The following is a 21,101-nucleotide window of genomic DNA, read 5'->3' as shown; positions in this document are numbered from 1 at the left end:
ATACCTATTGTATCTATGAAGTACCTATTCTAAGATTTGCCCCTCGTTGTAATAGAAACAATAATAAGGGGTAAGTTATAGTGTTAATTTAATATTAATTAAATAATACAATGGGTTCCGTATAATTATTCACAGTGTGCTCATATTGATTGCTGCAAGTGTAATTGTATATCTGTTCATTATTTTCAGTCAAAGGAAAGATCGATTACAAGAAATATTGTTTCCTGATAAATGTACAAAATTTAATATAGCCCTCTTTGGCTTATATTAAATTTTGTTCATTTATGTCAAACAGAAGAATGAGAAGTACGGCTTACTTAATATATAATTATTATGTGACCAACATGGGAAAAACGCTTTTTTTTTTATGGGTGAAAATGGTATAGTAACCCTGCCTGCGCTAACGGGATAGGCTGGTGGAGCACCAGTGAAGGGTGATAGATGAGAATGAAAACAGGCCAGTTAGCCCATCATAATGAATTCATCAGGAATTAACCATGATAGTTTCCAGGGGGTACCGCGAGGAGGTCGACCTGGTTGGGTATATTGCTAGCAATGGGATTCTCAGTCTCCATTACTAACAATCCCTTTCTCCCCAACCTGACGGTGTTATGAAGGAACAAACCTTTGTAACAAACATAAAAAAAATATACAACCATATTAAGAATTCTTTTTGAAGCCGATTAAAAATGAGGTTATATTCTGTAAAGTCTTTATCTACGTAACGAGATATCAGACTTTTTGTTCCTTTTAGTCCTATGATTTCAGGGTAATCATAATAAAATCTATAACAGAGAGTTCCGCCCTAAATTAGGTATAATGTAACCCAATATTGTAATGTGTACCTTCCGTCGCGTCATATCGACCATCGGCAATGTATATTTTCATTAGCTTCTCTCTTTTAATTGGGTTTAGTTGACTTTAGCATGATGTAAATTATGTTTACCAACATGTGAGGCCTAATAAAAATATCTTTATATCTATGTGAGAACATATGAACCTACCAGTCAAATTATACTATATAGGTTACATTCATTCTAATTTAAGAACTGCGCTCTTATCGGAAGAACTCTTGCCACTCACTACGATTTTCAGCGTTGGTTATTAATTTGGTATATCAATATTTTTTCACGTAATTTTTTTCGTTTATAAAAAGGGTTAAAAATCGATAAATACTTACGATAAATAATTTCATATTTATAGGATATCTGGCAGCCTATTAGGAATTAGAAAAATAATCATACCAATAGATAAGAGTAGTATTTATTTACTTGGATTTCAATAAAATAACAAAGATTTATTTATTCAGTTTATTTAGACAGATACACTTAATTTTTTTTTATTTCGATAGTTTTACTGAAATAGAAGGCGAGCAGCGGGTTAAGCGGCGGCTCCTTGTTGAGGAAGTCGCAGAACCGGTTCATCTGCGTGACGTCGAGCGAGAACCAGTCGCTGAGCATAGACAGGTGGCTGGTGAGCACCTAGCACGCGATGCTCGTGTACCGATACTGCGCCGTCAGCTCCACGCTGTCCGGCGGCTCCTCCGTGATCAGCGTTATCAGTTCCGCCAGGATCTCTGGCTTTGTGATGAACAGCATCAAATTCCTGTTGTCGGCTTTACATTCTTGCAGGATATCATCCGCCTCTAGCACCTGAGTCAATGTTGGATTCTTTTCTTTTTTTTTTTAATTTATTTCAGTTATATATTTTCTATATCATATTGCCTTAGATCCTTCAAGTGCAGCTTGAAAAAGCACTTAGTGAGCAAGTATAGTGTGGTTAACCATTGAAGCAAGAATTTCAATTTTAAGTTGTCGCGTTCACAGAGAAAATTATTCTTGTGCTGAACGCCGTATGGTCACATGCCAATTATAAACGTCTACTATAAAATAAAACTATTTACTTGTACAGTATTAAATTATCTTTGGTAGTACATACGAAATACTCCAACCTAATACAATCACCTCTAAATTAGCTCGAAATAAAATTAAGTGTTAGATTTTTATTTACCAGATGTGCGACATTTTTGCTTTTTTATTTAAATAGAAATCTGAATATAGTCTTTCTATAACATAATATGTAAATACAATTAAAATATAGTATCCTGTATTTTTTTTTTACCTAACCGACCCATTTTAGAGATTTTTTTTATGAATTTCAATGGAATGGAAACCTGCTTGCGTCTTTGGTTTAACATTAACAACGAAATGTTACTCGGTAAAAAAAAATTGCGATAAAGGGGCATTGTTCACCTCCACTTTTTTAGGTGTTAATTAATTTTTTTTTATTCATAAATCTTTTTTAATAGCTATGCTGGCTATGTTTTTATTATCTACTAAATTGTTTCCAAAGTTTTATAATGTCATCAGTCGTAAGAATTGCTATGCACTAATCAAACCTCACAGTAAGGTGCTTCCTAGCCAATATTGATACAGGCACGAATAGCTGCGCATTAATTTGCATTTTGTATTATTACGCCAATACTCTGAGGCACTAGTCACGTAGATAAATATTTAGTGTCCCAATCCTGAAGCTCAAATTAATTGGCACTCGACCGTAAAGTAAGTACCTACCGAATTCCATCTGTTTCAATACCCCTTTGATTGAGAATCCGCCTTTTCGTAATTAAAAGGAAATATTTTATCATCGGGAATCCTATGTTCAGCAATGGACGGATAATGGATGAAATGATGATGATTTTATTATCACAATCGGCTGCTTCGTCAACACTTATCGTGATAATTTAATCGAATACATAAACAGATCTGCACTATACTCACTTCGTGTAACTGTTTTAACAGGGGGGGGGGAAGGGATTGTTAGTAATGGAGACTAAAAATCCCATTGCTAGCAATATACCCAACTAGATCGACCTCCTCGCGGTTCCCCCTGGAAATCATCATGTTTAATTCTTGTCGATTTCATCGTGGTGTGCTAAGTGACCTGCATTCATTCTCACCTATCATCTTTCACTGGTGCCTCGTCGGTGTATACCGTGTTACCATTCCATTTTCACGCATTAAAAAAACTGTTTTTAACAAAATTTTTAATATCACGATAAAGGTCTCTAAAAAGACGCTACTTTTTAATTCACTCTATGGTCGTGAGACTAAAATGACACTTTATACAAAATTACCGTGTGATCCCGATATAGAATGGACCATCCCTTTCTTTCCCGTGGGTTTCGTATGAGGCGACTAAAGGAACGTAATGCCCTTCTTAAAACATCACCAAAACCTAACTGCGGTTGCCAACGATATGTAATATAAGAAGAGAGGAGATTATTAATAACGGACATTAATGATTCCATGATTAATTCTTGATGGTTTTCTGAGTGAGAATGGAATGGTAACCCCACCTGCTATATTAGTACGCTGGCGGGGCACCAGTGATAGACGATAGACGATAGGTGAGAATAAAAACAGGACAATTTAGCCCATCAAACTTAAAAAACAAGGGCGAGCACAAAAGACCATGGAAAGATCACTATGTCACAGGTTATTCTGCCTGAAAAAGCCGTCTTCCTATAATAATAATAATAGCCCATCAAGACTTTCGCAAGAAATAACCAAGCCGACTTCCAAGGGGAACTCCACAGAGGTATATTGAACTCCGACCATATAGGTATATTGCGTGGGGCTGTTTTTTTTTTTATGGGTGAAAATGACTTGATAACCCCGCCTGCGCTATCGGTATACACTGACGGGGCATCAGTGAGAGATGATAGGTGAGGATGAAAAAGCAGGTCAGTTAATCCATCGTGACGAATTCAACGATAAATAAGTCATGATACTTTCCAAGGGGAACAGCGTGGAGGTCGACCTGATACGGTATATTGATAGCAATGGGGACTAACCTCACCATTACTAACAATCCCTTCCCCCTTGCATGGGGCTGTTAGACCCTATCACTAACAATTTCTTTCCCTCCTCCTTTGCCACGACGAACCTATGACCCCACTTTGCTTACATATTATTACTCATTGGTAGGCCACTAGTGTAATATATACCAATGACACAGATAAGAGTACCATTCTATGTTCATCGCATAAAAAAAAATTGCAATAACAAGACTGGTCTGAAAAAATTAAAAAAAAAGTAAAATTATTAATTATTAGTCTTAATAAAGCACTCCATGAATACTGGGGATTTATCATGAAATGAAATTTAGAATTTTCAGACTCTATTTCGTATTTTTATTTATATACTTCATGAGTCATAAATGCTACTATTAAAATCCCAACGAACGATAGTTTAACATTTTTAATATTTTAAAATGCCATGTATGATGTAATTTTAACATTAAATTTGTGTTTTGTTTGGCTCCATATTTCGGAAAACATTTCATGATAGGCCCTCTGATCTAAGTATAAGGAGAAAATCGGCAGAAAGTGAAAAACACTTATAATGAACTCTGGCAAAATTTCAATTAAGACTTCAAATAAGAAATTGATGTAAAAAGTTTATATGATTGTTAGAAGCAGGTGGTCCCTTTGAATCGGTTTTATTGATTGACGTGGAAGGGGTTTTGTTATTAATAAATTGTTCTATCATTCTAAGGTATCGAACAGGTTTTTCATGTGTGAAATTGGAATGGTAACCAAGCCAGAGCTATCGGTATACCCTGGTAGGGCAAAAGCAGGTTAGTTAGCCCATCGTCACGACATACACAAGAAAAATTTTTTTTCTTTATAAGACCTCATAATAAATATGTAACTTAAAAAAAAAACACTTTCTTGTCTTTTTCTTTTTATCTTCTACATTTATAAAATCGTTTTGTGGTTTGTTTATTAACACGAACAAGGAAATAGTGATAAAGTCTTTCCACTTAAAAAATAATAATATATACATATTTCGGAATTTAGTGCTTGTTACATTTTGTTTGCCTTGTTACATTGTGCCTGTTAATTTTTTTTAATTTGTCTTGTAGTAATAAAAATATTACCCCGATGCGGGTTATATGAATACAAAAATATATAATATTTATTATTGTTCGTTAATATTTCTTGCTCTGTTAATAAGAAAAATATAATTAAACTATGCAAGCTAAACTTACGAAAAATAGTAATCATAATGATAGCTCAGTACAAGTAATAGTCACAGAGCAAATCTGTGCCTCTAGTGAGAAAGGTATAACTCAAGTTATAGCCTTTTTTTTTTTTAGGCTACTTTAAATAAGCAAATTTTTCTCTTTCGAATGGTATAAGAATCGTAACGATATCTTTAAAAACAATAGAGATAGTAAACATGTAAAAGGCTACAATTAACAAAATATTTGTGGTAAAAAAGTCATAATTAGAAATAAAGCTACAATATTTTACAAAAATAGTGCCAAAAATTACAATATACCTAGAACCACCCTTTAAATATGAATTTATTTTTGTGTAAAATGAATCAGTTCGATTTGAACCCTTTTACACCATTTAATAGCGATTATTTTTTTTATAGCGTAAAATACGCAACATTGTTTTTCTTCAATACTTCAATAAAATAGTTATAATTGAACTTAAAACTATTTTCAAATGATAATTTTAATATTTTTGTTAAGTGTGATTAGGTATAATAGAAATATTTTTAAAACTATAGGTTTTACACAAAAACCGACAATTTCATAAGAAAGAGGAGAAAAAATTACTATAAATGCAATCATTGACTTGTTCAATTAGCAAATAATAAAAGCAGCAGAATTTTTTTTTTCTTTATTTAAAATAGTTTTTTGGCTCTCCTGAAAAGTGGCAATTTTCAATTGCACCTTTTCTCACTAGAGGCACAGAAATAATCACTACGTTTTAGTAAAAGTAAAAAGTAGGAGCGTGTTCTTTATCGTTTTAAGCTTACATGTTACTATGTCTATGGTATTAAGTACTCGTAAACCTAAATATCTGTCTTAGATTATGTACATAGATAATTTCTATATAAAGGCTTCAAAAACAGCGGGTCAACTTTTTCATACCATTGTGTACGTGACAGTGTTACCAGATTAGAAATTATTGCTTTATATTAAGGTAAATAGATGATGGACTAAACTTAAAATATTAGGATTAAATAATCCTTTATAAGAGTTATCTTTTTTTTTATATATTTTATTATATTATTTATTTATTAAGAATAATACGTAGATAAAGAATAAGAATGCGGTAGATGGAGCTTCTTTCGTTCTTTCTTATTCTTTCACGTTGCTATAAAAATAGTAAAACTTTGAAGTGAAGAATGAAAATGGGTATTTGTATATAGTATGCATACATCTGCATGTATACTATAAATATGGAAGGATAATGTTACTTAAAGTAACGGTCATTTTAAATACAAATAAAAAATACGGAAAATATGAGTTAATTAATTTTAATTAAGTTGACTAAATGTAAAAAATATTTAATTGTATTTCATCTTAAAATTAATTTCTTAATGTTATTTTGTTAATTCCTATTCAAATAAATACTTTTATCACTTTAAGTAAAAATGGCGGCTATTTTAAATAATTCTGACATCGAATCCGTATTTGAAGTTTATACGAATATTTAAATATCGATTTTGAAAGCAATCAGTCAAATAACAAAGTCTGTACAATATCTACCGTATGCTATCTCTATGAACATAGATTAAATATTATATTCATATTATGTAAAAAAAATGCACAAAATACAAATAATAATTAAAAACAATTCACTTGTGGGGAATTTATTCGCATACTGGTAACACTAAAAATGGCGCAAATTCTTAAAAAAAAATGTTATTATTTATAATTATATTTATATTTATATTTAAAATAGAAGTTATTAACCGGTTATAAGTGATATTTTTATTAGCTCTATTTGACACTCATTTTAATTAAATATAGACACGTAAAAATTTGTTGAAGTGTAATTATATAGAACACTCATTAAAAAAACGAGTCAGTTAATTTAATAATTAGCCGACTTGTTTTTGAGGCTCGAAGCTCTATCTATATAATATAAAATACCTGTTAGATATTCAAATCAGTATTCGAATTATATTAATTCGGTCATTACTATGTTATAGACTGTGTTGCCCTTACTTAAATAATGATTTACTAAAGCTGAAATAGATAATTATAAGAAATTTAAAAATTCGGCATTAAATTTTTTTTCTATTTGTTCAATATATTTATTAGAACAATTTACAATTACGTATCATACCTAAAAACCTCGCAAGGTTTATTTAGGTATCATCGAGTCGCTGTTATTGATACATATAATATTAATGCAATACATGTAATTAAACTTTGGCATCATTATATGGTCAGTGGTTTAAACTTTATTTAATTATCATTTTATTTAAATCTCAATTTCTCATTGTGTTTAAATCGTGGTATCCCAAGACGGTAAAATAAAAAATATTTTAATTTATCGATGGAAAAATGGAACGACAGACGACATGACATCAATCAAAATTAAATAATCCAATATGGCGTAGTGCTTGGAAAGGGGCTGTTCGCGAATAACATCCCTCAAATTTCTGTTTTTGTGAATAGTTTCCTACGAGTTTAAATGCCTTACTATATAATGTAAGTCAACACACCTAATGAAGCCATTCTCGTAAGTAAACTATTACAACATACATACAATCATCACACATCTGATTTGAGAAAGTTACAGTGGCCCTGTGTTTAATGAATAATTACTACCTGTACGTTTAAATTGCAGGTATCCTGAAGATGCCAGTTAATTCTGTACCTGAAACGAAAAAGGGAATCGAAAAATCTAGATTTTCTCTATCATTAAACAGAAATAATGCTGTACTGACTAATGAGAACAGAAAACTAGGAGACAAGAATATTGACTCTTCTAAGCTCTCTACTAGTGATAATAAGGAAAATAAACCAATAAAACGGCCGTTGAACAGAACATATAATAATACATTAAGCGCCGCAAAAAAATTAAAGCCTCTTGAGTCATCAAAACCATCAGGTAGGTTTCGTAATCTCCCGGCATAGTACACGTATTATATAAAAGTTAAAAACATCAATCTTTGTGTATCTAAAATACAATTCAAAAGTATTTAAATGTCAAAAAAATATTTGATTACATATAGTAAATAGTAAATAATAGTATTATCAAGATTATGTAGTGTTTAGCATTATTATTTCACAATAAGTTAATTTAAAGTTTATTTGCTGGTTCCATTTGTAGTATAAACAAGACTGCAATATATTTATCACAAATAATTACCTAACTCCATTTCAAATTAAATGTAATATTATTCTTAAAGTAGGTTGGTGTTACAGTTTTGTTGAAAACAATTATATTGTTTAAGTGTTTTGTCAATTAAGTAATTTGTCTCCTTTTAGCACTGTTATGGCTCAAAATGGCAGTATACTTGTTACCACATGTGATAGGTATGTGTGGTAACGCTTAATAATTCTTAATAACCAGTTGTTATGACATTTTTGAACAAAAATATTTTATATGTAAAGAAATACATATTTATTTGGATCAATCATTAAGTCCTGGTTACATGAGCAAAGTTGTAGATATCACTTTTTTATTAAATATGACCAAAAGTTGTACAAATTGAAATAATAAAAATATCTCTTTCAGAACAATCTTCAGAACCAGAACTGATAGTAACTCAGCCTCTACAATCCACCTTTGCCATGTTGAATGGCCATCACCCATCAGACAACCAGTATGGGGGCACAGTGCAAAAGAAGACACCTATTGCCACACTCTCTAACTTAGGGAATACCTGCTTTCTCAACAGTGTGCTCTATACTTTACGGTAAGAATGTGTGTTCACACATTTTACACTTAATCTTGTAATAGTGTAATGGCAATCTGGACTGAAGGTGGCTAAAATTGCAATTATTATTTGTGCATATTTAAAATGACTAAAATTGCCACTTGTTTTTAATTACCACATTGTTTATTAGTATTCCATACCAACAACATTTAAAATAATATAATATTCAGGAATTAAAGGCTAGAACCTAAATACAGTTTTGTATTAATAGATAATCTCACATAAATAGAAAAAGAATTGCCATAGCCTTTCGAAAAGGAAAATATTTTAAAATCCATCATTCCCTTGCCATTCTTGATCATCAAATAGCATCAGATGGCTCTATTTTGAGGATCAGGAACTCTTATACTCATAATGAATTTGTGGAACACACATCAGCTTTATTCACACCCACTAAATTGCACTGCAATCTTTTTGCTGTAAGCGAATTTGCATGATAGACATTTTTTTTAACACACAAAAATGTTCTGTACTACTTACATAACACTCTCTATTGTTCCTTTTCTTGTTACACACATCTAGTATTGTTTTTGAATATTGGAACCACACCCTTGTTTTTGTCATTTAAAATTATCCCTGATACTGAAAAACAACACATAAGCAAAGAATATTTTACATATATATATACAAGCTTAAAGGCAACTTGATAAAAATTGGTAATTGTTGCCTATATGCATGAGTAACAACCTAAAGATTGCAGAATATTCTTCTAAAATACTATCTATCCATTGCTGATTCTAAAATTATGCTGTTATTCATCAGCTGATAGAATTATTTTCTAAATAAATATAAACATTACATTATTATTCTAGTTTAATTATTTGAAAAAATATACATGACTTTGTGAATTTTGTTTCAGATATGCACCTCGTTTTCTTCATAATCTGCATCATCTTGTATCAGACTTAGCTAGTGTGGAACAAAAACTTGGTAGTATCAGGCAGAAGAGTTCATCTCTGGGCAGAAGTGCAGCTGGCCTCGCATCCTCAGGGGCAAGATCTTGGAGCAGCAAGGACCTTCTATCATTAGGACAGTCAGACAACAGTTCAGGGAAAAGTAAAATTCAGGTATTATATTTTCGATCTTGTACTATCAATTACAATGAACACACAACTACAACAATGAACTGTTGTAATAGCAACACCGACAACATTTCCCCTAAAGAAACGAGACAACAACAAAAAAAAATAAGATCCATACTAACTTGACAATCACATGTATACACATATGTGTGTACTGAGAAGCCAAAATTTTTTTGTCTTTTTTTTTAACTCATTTCATTTATTATTCATTGGTAGAACAACATACAAAGATACAAAGATACTTTGATTTCAACCTGTAAATTTTAATTATTAATTTTTATACATTAATACATACAAAAACATTATCATGTTTTCTTCATTAGTAGGTTAAAAGTAAGATAGAGGTGTAATATCTTTGTTTATTATTACTGTTACATATTTATTTAAACCTTCAATTAGTGATAGTACAGTTGCAGATAAATTAATAAATTTCATGACTAATAATAAATTAAATAAATAACTACCTATCCTTTATGTAGATTTTGACATGTGTAATTGTATTTCCTCATTAATAAGGTATGGTATATATTGGAAATAGTACTTGGAAATAAATTGTCAATTAGTGCCAAATAAATTGGATAATGTAAATGCCAATTTACTCTGTCATCAGACAAAAAAGGTGTTATAAGTATTATTATACTAATTAACACAGAATAATATAATTGAGGGCAACCTAAATGATAACACCTCTTTATGTCGTGTATAAACTGTACACTTCAGAACTATAGATCATTGTTATCTCATCAGATAATGCTGAGCAGTTTGTCAACTGATAAAAATATCTGCAACTAGGTTATGTAATCCTAATGAATATTATAAGTAAGTTTGTTTGTTTGTTTCACTTTTAGGCCTAAATCCACTAAATTGATTCTGATTTATTTTGGTATAGAGATAGATGTGGCTCTGAAAATGTTATGTTGCTTTTTTTTTGTGAAAAACTTATAGTAGACAGAATGAGGGAGGGGAAATTTTTGTATGAAACTTTTTATCGTGTCCTTCGATTTGATTCACTTTGCAGAATTATTATTTATAATTCATAATTAAAGTATACATATTTCTTTTTTCAAACCACTCCTGTCCGCTGGTAAGCCCTCAGTTACCATAACCTGAATACCTTAAGCTATACCTCCACACGTGTAAAGTAATAAAATTAACATTTTTCCTTCCAGATAGCAACAGAGAAATTACATGAGACATACTTTAATTTGCGCGCAGCCGAGAGTAAATGTATCAACAGTGGCTCGGCTGACGCAAGTCCCGAACCGTTTGCTGCAGACGCCTTCCTTGCTGCACTGAGGGATGTCAACTCCACGTTTGAAGGTAAAAACTATTTATTTATTTATGCTTTTGTACAATCACTTTTAATATAAATATTAGTATAAAACGAAAATATACACAGGCACATTTATCTCTTAAAGACATTTTTTTTTTCAAACTTAAGTAACCGAAAAGATAAACTGCAAAAGTAATTTAAGTTAAATTATATTATTATCATCATTTCAGCCATTATTTGTCCACTGCTGGACATAAGTCTCCCCCATAGATTGCCATAAAGGACAGTCCTGAGCCACTTGCATCCACCAACTCCCTGCAGTGCATTTCAGATCGTCACTCCATCTAGTGGAGGGTCGTCCTACGCTGCGTATATTATTAGTAGCGACATAATTAGTAACTGAATATAGACAAATAAAAATATATATTATAGTATATATATGTATAAAGTAACTGTTTATTTATTTAACTCTTTATTGCACCATAAATAAAAATATACAATGACAAGTGAATAATTCAAGTGAAATACAGTAACATAAATACAGATTAAAATATACACATAAAGGTACAATATATTATATACTATTATACATAAAAGTACTTGAACTATCAATTGTAAAATGTATTTATTTTGTTAGTTTCCTGTATATTATATTTCTATATCTTATCATAAGACCTACTTCATATACTCGTACTTTAACCAATAATATTTATTTATTGGTTATGTATGTGTCATTATTAATATTATATCAATTTAATAGTGGGGGCTGTTAGATCCGTTATTATTCCTGATTTAGATCAGAAGCTTATGAGAGTGACGGGGGGAGGGGCTCACATCTTTCTAATCTAATCACATATACGTATTTATTGCAGGTAACAGACAGCAAGATGCGCACGAGTTATTGGTCTGCATATTGGACAATATACGCGAGACATGCAGGGCGCTCTCTGCGCGTGCATCCAGGCTGCAAATCCATGAAAATGGCGAAAGGTAAATATAATCTGAAGACAACTTTTTAATGTTTCCCTGATAAATTTTATTGAAGAACTAAAAAATATAGTGGTGCATGAAGTGCTTAACAGATTTTTTTTTTTTTAATGAAAGTAAGAAGAAACTCTTATAATTGCAAAAATTCGACAAATTTGACAAGTTTGATGACTTTTTATAAGACCTGTTACTTTTTTTTTTTACTTTTTTAGAATAAACGTAAATATCAATACCTAAAATTCACATAATTATTATGACTTTAATAAAAACTTTGAATAGAAAATTGAACACTTTCATTGGCGAAAAAAGGTCGATCTTTATCCACCTCCTTTATATTTTCATCTTAGCAACGGAATCGGTCGCCAGCCGAGCTTGGACGGTGACGGGGGGAAGCCCACGCTCGGCAACTTACGTAAGTCGTGGAAGAAACGTAAAGAGGTGAAAGCGAACGACAAGAGGAACTCTCCGACGGACGACCGCGCCTCCTCGCCCGCTGACCTCGAGCGGGACGAGAGGACGCGGCCCGGCTGGGACTTCGTTGCTGATGATTTTGAAGGTAAATTTTTTTGTGACATTTAGAATAGCAAACAAGCTAACAGACCACCTGATGAAAACCTGTAACTGTCGTCTAGGAACACTGTGACAGTCATGGAAACCCTCATGGATTGCCATTTCTAAGGACTATGATATTATGTCACTCTAACCTGTAATTTTTCAGCCATATCCCACTCTTCAAACCGAACATCTGACATTTCGTCATAGTCGTAGAATACTGACGGATCTATATATGTAATATTCGTTAGACCCGTCAGTATTCTACGACTATGACGATTTTATTTTCTCTAGTGCTCAAAAACTTATCTACCGTTTAGTTCATTTTCCACCAAATTACAACTCCATATGATCCCCATGAAAACCATTGTGGTTATTTCTTAGAGAATTCTTTACGATGAGGGCCAATTGCCCTAAATCCATCCTTACCTTTCATCCTTGTAAACCACCAGCATGTGCCAATATCTGCTTTTTTTATTATTACCATGGTAACTCCTGCATTTATTGGTTACCAGTATTAAACTTTTCTGTATAACTGTGCATGATGAAATATAAAAATTCGCATACATATGTAAATGCTTAGTCTGACATGTAAAATATTCCATTATGATTATGTATAAAATCTTGAGGGAAAAAGAATAAAGTGATTAGTAATGGGGCCTAATTGCCCCCATCATTTGCAATATTCCCCATCTGGTCTTCCGCCACACGGCTCCCCCTAGAAACTATCCCGGTTAATTCTTGTAGCATTTCGTCGTGATGGCCTAAATGACCTACTTTCATCCGCACCTATCATCTGTCATTGGTGCCGTGTCAGCGTATGTTGATAGCGCGTGCAGGGTTACCATTCCATTATCGCCCATTAAAAAAACCGCTATGTCATAACATAGCTTACGGGAAACGGTTTTTTACTAAGTTATGACTTAGTATATGATACAAGATTCCTGTAACTCCTTCCCCTGTGGTCCTGTCATACAATAGGCTACTCCTTCCTTTCCCGTGGCTGTTGTAAAAGGCGACTAAGGGAGGGCGAGTGAAGGGCAGCAGTGTCCCTCTTAAAACATCTTCAAAGCCTAACTGTGGTTGCCAATCCGACTGCCAAGCGTGGTAACTACTAACAAAAGCCCCTTAAGGGGGAGGCTTATGTTCAGTAGTGGATAGTTAAGCTGATATAGATGATGATGATATAATGATTCCTATATTATAAGCCTTGAGCTTAGTGTAGGAATCACTGATAAATAAATAATAAAAGAAGACCCAGAAACTTGACGCTAGAAGGCGGACAGCCTCGTACGAGTGAGGGAAAAGGATTGTTAGCAATAATATATCTAGCGACTACTGCTAGCGATATATTCATCAAGTCGGTCTTTTTTAACCCCGCCTGCGCTAACGGTATACACTGGCGGGGCACCAATGAGGGATGATAGGTGAAGATGAAAAGACAGGTCAGGTTAGTTAGCTCATTGTGATGAATACACTTAGAATTCAGCATGATGGTGATCATGTGGAGGTCGACCTGGTTGGGTATATTGCTAGCAATGGGGTCCTTAGTGTACATTAATAACAATCCCCCCCCAACAAGTCGGTCTCCACGTGGTTCCAGTACAATTGCATAGTCGTACATTAAAAGTATGAGGTCAGGAATAGTGTGCGTGTGCGCAGGCACGATGGTGGTGCGCACGATGTGCCTGGAGTGCGAGAGCGTGACGGAGAAGGCGCAGGCGGTGTGCGAGCTGTGCGTGCCGGTGTGCGACGACGAGCCCGCGCGCGCCGACGACGAGCCCTTCCGCGCCGCCTGCCTCTCCAGCGAGTACCTGCGCGACCAGAACAAGGTGTGCACGCCCTCACACCCTCTACACGCATCTATTCACTCACACATTATAAACTATATTTCATGTTTTTTTTTTTCTTTTTTATGAAAAATACATATACTCATAAAAACTAGAATCTTCTACAAACCTATTACACTGAAGGAAGAAGGAGAATTCTAAAAGAATAAAAGGGGAATCAACACTGAAAGAAAAGAAGATTCCTTTTTAAAAGGCTGGCAGCAACAATGACGTACGTAAAAAAGAAGGTGAGCCGCATGCTCGTTTGCCCCGTGTTGTAAAAAAAAAGGGGGAGACTACAGTTCAACAGCTAAAATAGGTTTATAAGTATTTTGACATTTTTATGAATTGTTTGTTCGATATTATCTATAATCTTAGATGAGGTAGTCAGAGATATTTTGTAGCCGTTCGATGCATTGCGCTAATTTTAAAATTATATTAAATTGTTATATTGTTACATATTTGTGAAATATACAATATTTACACAAAAATTTATAAATATAAATAATTATAAATAATAAATTATAAATAATTGACAAAATGTCTTCAAAGGAATTTGTAAACTGGTTCATAATTTGCTAACATACACGATATTTGAGATTTTGTATCATGAAAAATCTCTGACTTCAATCAAAAACATATATATATATATATATATATATATATATATATATATATATATATATATATATATATATATATATATATATATATATATATATATATATATATAACATGAAAAAAAAATACAATTAAATTGAGAATTTTCTCTTTGTTTGAAACCTGTTGAAAAATAAATGAAAGAGAATGCAGTATAAAGCAATCTCTCACATATAGAAGTGATGCCCTCCAAAAATCTTGCCATGGAATTCACTGCATCAAGTGATCCTGTAGAAATCTATAGGTGGACAATGAAAGCCTGAAATGATGAGGAGTAAGAAGTTACTCTTTTAATTAATTAAAAAAAAAACTATTATTTTATTTTTTATTTATTTTTTTTATTTATACAACTTAGAATGGCAAACAAGTTAATTAAAAGTAGTAACTATTAAAAAGACATAACAGTGTATATTAAGTGTGAAATATTTATTTTGTATTTTATTAAAAAATGTCTGTAGTTAAGTTTACTTGAATAAAAAAATATTATTATTTTTATCTAATGAATTGCTTCTGTGAACAGTATTGGTGCGAGCGCTGCCTACGCTACAACGAGGCGCGGCGCAGCGTGGCGTACTCGCGGCTGCCGCGGCTGCTGGTGCTGCAGCTGAAGCGCTTCAGCGGCGGCATGGAGAAGATCACGCGGCACGCACCCACGCCGCTGCTCATGCCGTGCTTCTGCGAGCCCTGCGCACGGCGCCCGCCTGAAGTGCCGCCCGACCACAGGTACCTATATTCACTCGCTATGTATATGAAGCACTGCAGTAATCAATTGAAGTGGACTACAGGTTTGCTACATTATAGAATGAGGTAACTGGTTCGTCAACACGGCTTTACCGAAAGCCTTTCACGTAAAGAATTGCAGCGATAACATGGAATGAACCACGCTTATACTGATATGTTATCTCAATTGCTTCAGAGAGCGTAATGACATATCTGACTCATTTACACTGCCCTATCTATTATGGCTACTCATTGCTCACTACTTTCATGTAAAGTTCCTATTACCCAATCACAGGGGGGAAAAGGATTGTTAGTAATGGAGACTGAGAAGCTCATTGCTAGCAATATACCCAACCAGGTCGACATCCTCGCGGTTCTCCCTGGAAACTATCATGGTTAATTCCTGACAAATTCATCATGATGAGCTAACTAGCCTGTTTTCATTCTCATCTATCACCCTTCACTGGTGCTCCGCCAGCGTATCCCGTTAGCGCAGGCGGGGTTAAAAAAGACAGACTTGATGGATATATCACTAGCAGTAGTCGCTAGTTACTATTGCTAACAATCCTTTTCCCTCACAAAAAAAAAAACTACCCAATCACATGTATACACCTCATTTATATATTAGTTGTAAGGCATATAGATGTTCGATATGCACACACGCCACTGCTTGTCCCTTGCTTACACATTACATACCTGATAATGTATAGAATAAAGCAAAGTAGTTTAGTAATTTGGCAAATGGTCAGAACTTGATGAAAAAATTGATTTCTAAAAGGATGTATATTTTATTAAAAAATCACTTTTGGATTTTGTGTGTATAATGATTTCATGCTATCTTTAGAAAAAAATAATTAATAATTCATATGATTTTGCAAGCAAACATGTGGGCCGCTAGAATATAACATGCCCAATTCTATACCAGTGTTTATATATTTATATACATGTTTATCAATAGCTTTTAAATCTTATACTGGTTCCATATTAACTGTGTCATGATTGATCATAATATTTTAGTGCCCTAAAGTAAAATCAAACTGATAATAACTTCGCAGATATGTCCTATGGGCGGTGATCATGCATCTTGGGCAGACATTAACGGGCGGGCACTACGTGGCGTACACGCGGTCAGCGGCTGCAGCGACCGAGACCGGTCGGTGTGCACGAGAAACCGGAACCGGAAGCAGCAGCGGCGGCGGGGAAGGCGCGACTAACAACGCGTCGTCCTTCATGCGCAGCTTGTTCGCTCGAGGCCGCCCAGCGCCAGTGGGCTGCGGTGCACGCGACTGCTGCTTGCCGCGGCCGCGAGCCGACTGCTGGCTCGCCTGCGACGATGACCTCGTCAAGCCCATCTCCAATGAGGAGTTCGAGGATTTATTATCAGCCGAGCCCAAAGTTCGCACAGCAGCGACACCCTACTTGCTGTTCTACGTGCAGAGCGACGCCGGCTAGTGCAGCTCTATGCGTGAGCAAGTGTCGGTCGGCCGAGGCACCATCCGCCGCTGTCCGCCCGGTAGACGGTTAACCGCGAGACCGATGCGAGAGATTCGGTGGCGCGCGGCGTTTGCCTACTTCTTCATAATGTACTATCTCGGTGCAGGCTGCCTTGTGTTAATTTTCCATATATATTCCATTGTTTTCAGTTGACCATATTTGACTATTACGGTTCAATCTTAGTGTGAGAGTACAGTGAGCGAAAACATGTCATTTGTTATGCTATATTATTTAGATGCTTAAAACGAGACTAAGTAGTAGGCACAAGTAAATATATGAGCCTGACGTGATACTATTGATGTAGCTAAAATATATATATAAAAATTTAGTGTACAGATATCAAACGAAGAGTTATAAAAATATATGGAACATTTCACAAATATTTTCACTTGTTACTCCGACAATATCAAACAAATATGTAACGGTTCAGATTAACCTTCCATTGTATACTGATTATATATTTGAAATTAATATGTTAATGCGTGAAATATTATAAAGAAAAATGTATTTTGCTGCGCTGTTAGCATATATTTATAAATATGGGCCTAAAATACAGTATAGTCTATTTTTAAACATAATTTGTTTAATCACAGTGTTACGATTTTACTTGATATTTACTGCTTGAAGTAACAATATTAGTCTCCTTTAAAAAAAATATTCTAAATAATAATGTATCTGATCCCGAAAATTACAATTTCTATAAATTTGTTTCTCGCTGCTGAAATTGGAAAATTTGTAGTTTGCTTATTTATATATATACAAATTGTTAAAGGGTTGTTCCCATTATGATAGAAATGCATGCAAATAAAAAATCTCCCCCCATCATGATACTACATTCCAACACTGGGCATAAGATACATGACGTAAAAGCCATCATACCCTATCCCAACTAATTAAAGATCTATAAATTAATAATCCCCCATTAATAGGACAAGGTGTGGTAAAATCTTTGATGATGATGATGATGATGAATGGATGATGAAGTTTAAACTCTACCTGTATTGTATACAAAGTTGTTTTTGACTAACTCCCATATAAAAACTAAAACATTCTACAAACCATTTTAGCTGTTTCGTTTCATTTTTGTGTTTCTTTCAAATTAAGAATTTAGTGCAAAAAAGAAAACAAAACACTTGAATTACTAAAATAGGTTTATGAGAGATTTGACGGTTTTTATCAATAAGGGGGCAAATATATTTGATTAATGCGATGGCATATGCATGCTTCCTTTATATAAATTGTATTTATACAATATTTTTTTTCGTCCACCGACGGTTTTTTTTTAATGGAAGATAGTGGTATGGTGAGCTCGCCTGCTCTATCGGTATACGCTGGCGAGACACCAAGGTAGGATGATAGATGACGATGAAAGCAGGTCAGTTTGCCCATCGTGATGAATTCCACTAGAACTAACCACGATGGTTTCCAGGGGGAATCGCGCGGAGGTCGACCTGATAAGGTATATTGCTAGCAATGGGTCAGACCCCATTACTTGCAATCCTTTGCCCCCCATCCACCGACGGTTATAATCAGAGTGTCTCTAGGTAACCATCAGTAGTAAATCATTGACAACTCTCACATCTCGACATCTTCGCTACAAACTAGGCATAGATAATATGGATACCCAATTCGATATCTATATATCGGGTACCTCTGGACGTTGATGACGGAAAAAAGGTCATCATCTATTTCGATATCGCCCATATCGGTCTGATATCTATTTTCGAACAAGTTAAAAGTCTGCTATTCAATATTATTTTTTGGATAACAGACTTAACATATTGGTTATTGGTTCAGTAGATATTGTAACTAAATATATAGATATCGCTATATATTTTTTTTAAATGGATGATAATGGAATGGTAACCCCACCCGCGCTATCGGTATACACCGGCGGGGCACCAGTGAAGAATGATAGGTGAGGATGAAGTAGGTCAGTTAGCCCATCGTGACGAATTCAACAAGAATTGTTCACGATGGTTTCCAGGGGGAACCACGTGGAGGTCGACCCAATAAGGTATATTACTAGCAATGGGGCTGTCAAACTCCATTGCTAACAGTCGTTTTGCCCCCATCGCTATATATGGAAATACATTAATGGAAACACCCCTTTACACAGGAAAGCTAAAAAAAGACAACCACAGACAATAAATTGAGGTAATTTAATTCTTTGTGTCGTGACTACGAATTGTAAAACACCTTTTGTTATTAATTAATTAAAATCCAAACAACGCACATTAGATTTAATTTGAAATTGTTTTGTCAATTGTTCGCTAAACTACAACGAAATAATTGCTTGCTCTATGACTGCTCTCTACAAATTGACAGTATGCAATTAAGAATTTATTATGAACTAAGGGTTTGTTATGAATTCAACAATATTTTTCTATGTGGCAGCTAAATTGTTGCTTAGAGTGCAATGCCTATATGGCTGGCTATAACTGCATTGCCTGTGAAATTTCAAACATTTTTAGACTGCTCTTTTTATATCATTTTTTTTTTCATATAATTTTTAATTCTTGTTGTAGATATTATCTCTACATATTATAAAACGACAGTATGTCTGTCGGTATGTTTGCAAAGACCTCAAAAATTACTGAACGGATTTCCATGCGATTTTCATTTATCAACAGAGTGATAAGGTATAGGTGTTAATTCAACAAGGTTTTGTAAAAATCAAAGAAATATGACGATTGTGGAAGATATCGATAAAAATCAACCCACCTGGGAGCTTTTAGCCATAATTTTAATTTTTCTTTATTCCATTTGAGATATAACAATGTTTGATAGAATTGTTTCTCTTTTATAAGTCTACAATTGCGCAATAACATTTGTCTATATTTAAAAACTAGCTTACTATACCTATCTAATTCACACTCGCAACAAATTGATGCAAAAAAAAAAATATAAGCATATATGCTCTAGTACCCTTGCGGAGCCGGGATGACTCACTAATACTACATATATAAAAACAAAAAACATGATTATATATAATCCATTAATACATTTTTCATGCTTACAAGGAACGAGTGATCTTCAAAATTATATATAAAATAATTTCATCTTTGAAATTTGACAGGTAACAGTCTTTGGTCAGGTATACGGTATGTATGTACTCCCTTGGTTCATTACAACGTATCCGACCTATTTATGTAGATATAATGAAATTCATAAAATACTACATATTTTTTTATTGATAAAATATTTTCTGTTATACAATAAATAAGCAATGTTAAATAATTTTAATCACGTTCGCTTATTAACTCTACCATTTACAATTTGTGAATTATTCCATTTTTAAATTACATATATACAGTAGCAAATAAATTTTCATAATTGTGTAATTGTCAACTAAGTACCTAAGATTAAGAACTTTTAGTTCAATCTAATTGGTACTTACCATAATCGCTGACAATATTTCATGTTACGTAAAAAAAGATATATTGTGGAATAATTGAGTAGAATAGATTTTCAGCTAGAATTAAGAATCGAACGTGTTTAACATATTGCGGAAGGGATCTATAATTTTAATAGCTGTAAATGTTTCGGATGCCATTCCTAAAACCTTTGCAAAAGGTAAAATTCTTGTCAGTAGATATATACGAATTTTATGTTTATGATTTAACAGACAAATTGTTACATCGTTACTTTTAATTGTAAATTGGATTTGGATAATAAAAATAAGTTCTATAAGTTTTATCTTATTGCATCCTACTTCTCTTCGACCATTTTTTATTTTTTTATT

At 33.6% G+C, this 21,101-nt stretch overlaps 2 protein-coding genes across 4 annotated transcripts; one reads left to right on the top strand and one right to left on the bottom strand.

The window, feature by feature from the left end:
• Positions 1 to 1,296: 1,296 nt before the first annotated feature.
• On the bottom strand, positions 1,297 to 9,769 carry LOC128200333 (serine/threonine-protein phosphatase 6 regulatory subunit 3-B-like). Of its 2 annotated transcripts, XM_052893452.1 has the most exons (4): positions 9,627 to 9,769; positions 9,240 to 9,341; positions 7,645 to 7,693; positions 1,297 to 1,652 (listed from the first exon to the last, which is right to left on the bottom strand). In XM_052893452.1, exons 2-4 carry the CDS (start codon positions 9,275 to 9,277, stop codon positions 1,482 to 1,484), a joined length of 258 nt encoding a protein of 85 aa, XP_052749412.1. In that variant the 5' UTR covers positions 9,278 to 9,341; positions 9,627 to 9,769; the 3' UTR covers positions 1,297 to 1,481. The 2 variants fall into 2 exon arrangements, with proteins under 2 accessions (XP_052749412.1, XP_052749413.1); XM_052893453.1 differs by lacking the exon at positions 9,240 to 9,341 and having other exon boundaries at positions 9,627 to 9,756.
• LOC113515518 (ubiquitin carboxyl-terminal hydrolase 1) lies at positions 7,385 to 21,049 on the top strand. Of its 2 annotated transcripts, none has more exons than XM_026899762.3 (10): positions 7,385 to 7,555; positions 7,664 to 7,927; positions 8,558 to 8,738; positions 9,619 to 9,826; positions 11,011 to 11,161; positions 11,987 to 12,104; positions 12,449 to 12,657; positions 14,316 to 14,485; positions 15,663 to 15,865; positions 16,918 to 21,049. In XM_026899762.3, exons 2-10 carry the CDS (start codon positions 7,675 to 7,677, stop codon positions 17,312 to 17,314), a joined length of 1,890 nt encoding a protein of 629 aa, XP_026755563.2. In that variant the 5' UTR covers positions 7,385 to 7,555; positions 7,664 to 7,674; the 3' UTR covers positions 17,315 to 21,049. The 2 variants fall into 2 exon arrangements, with proteins under 2 accessions (XP_026755563.2, XP_026755564.2); XM_026899763.3 differs by having other exon boundaries at positions 7,389 to 7,524.
• Positions 21,050 to 21,101: the final 52 nt, after the last annotated feature.

This window comes from Galleria mellonella, unplaced genomic scaffold, assembly GCF_026898425.1.
Source record: "Galleria mellonella isolate WM207_F2 unplaced genomic scaffold, CSIRO_AGI_GalMel_v1 utg173, whole genome shotgun sequence".
Classification (NCBI taxonomy): domain Eukaryota; kingdom Metazoa; phylum Arthropoda; class Insecta; order Lepidoptera; family Pyralidae; genus Galleria; species Galleria mellonella.
Note: the sequence above shows the minus strand (reverse complement) of the source record. Positions and strands in the feature narration are given on the sequence as shown.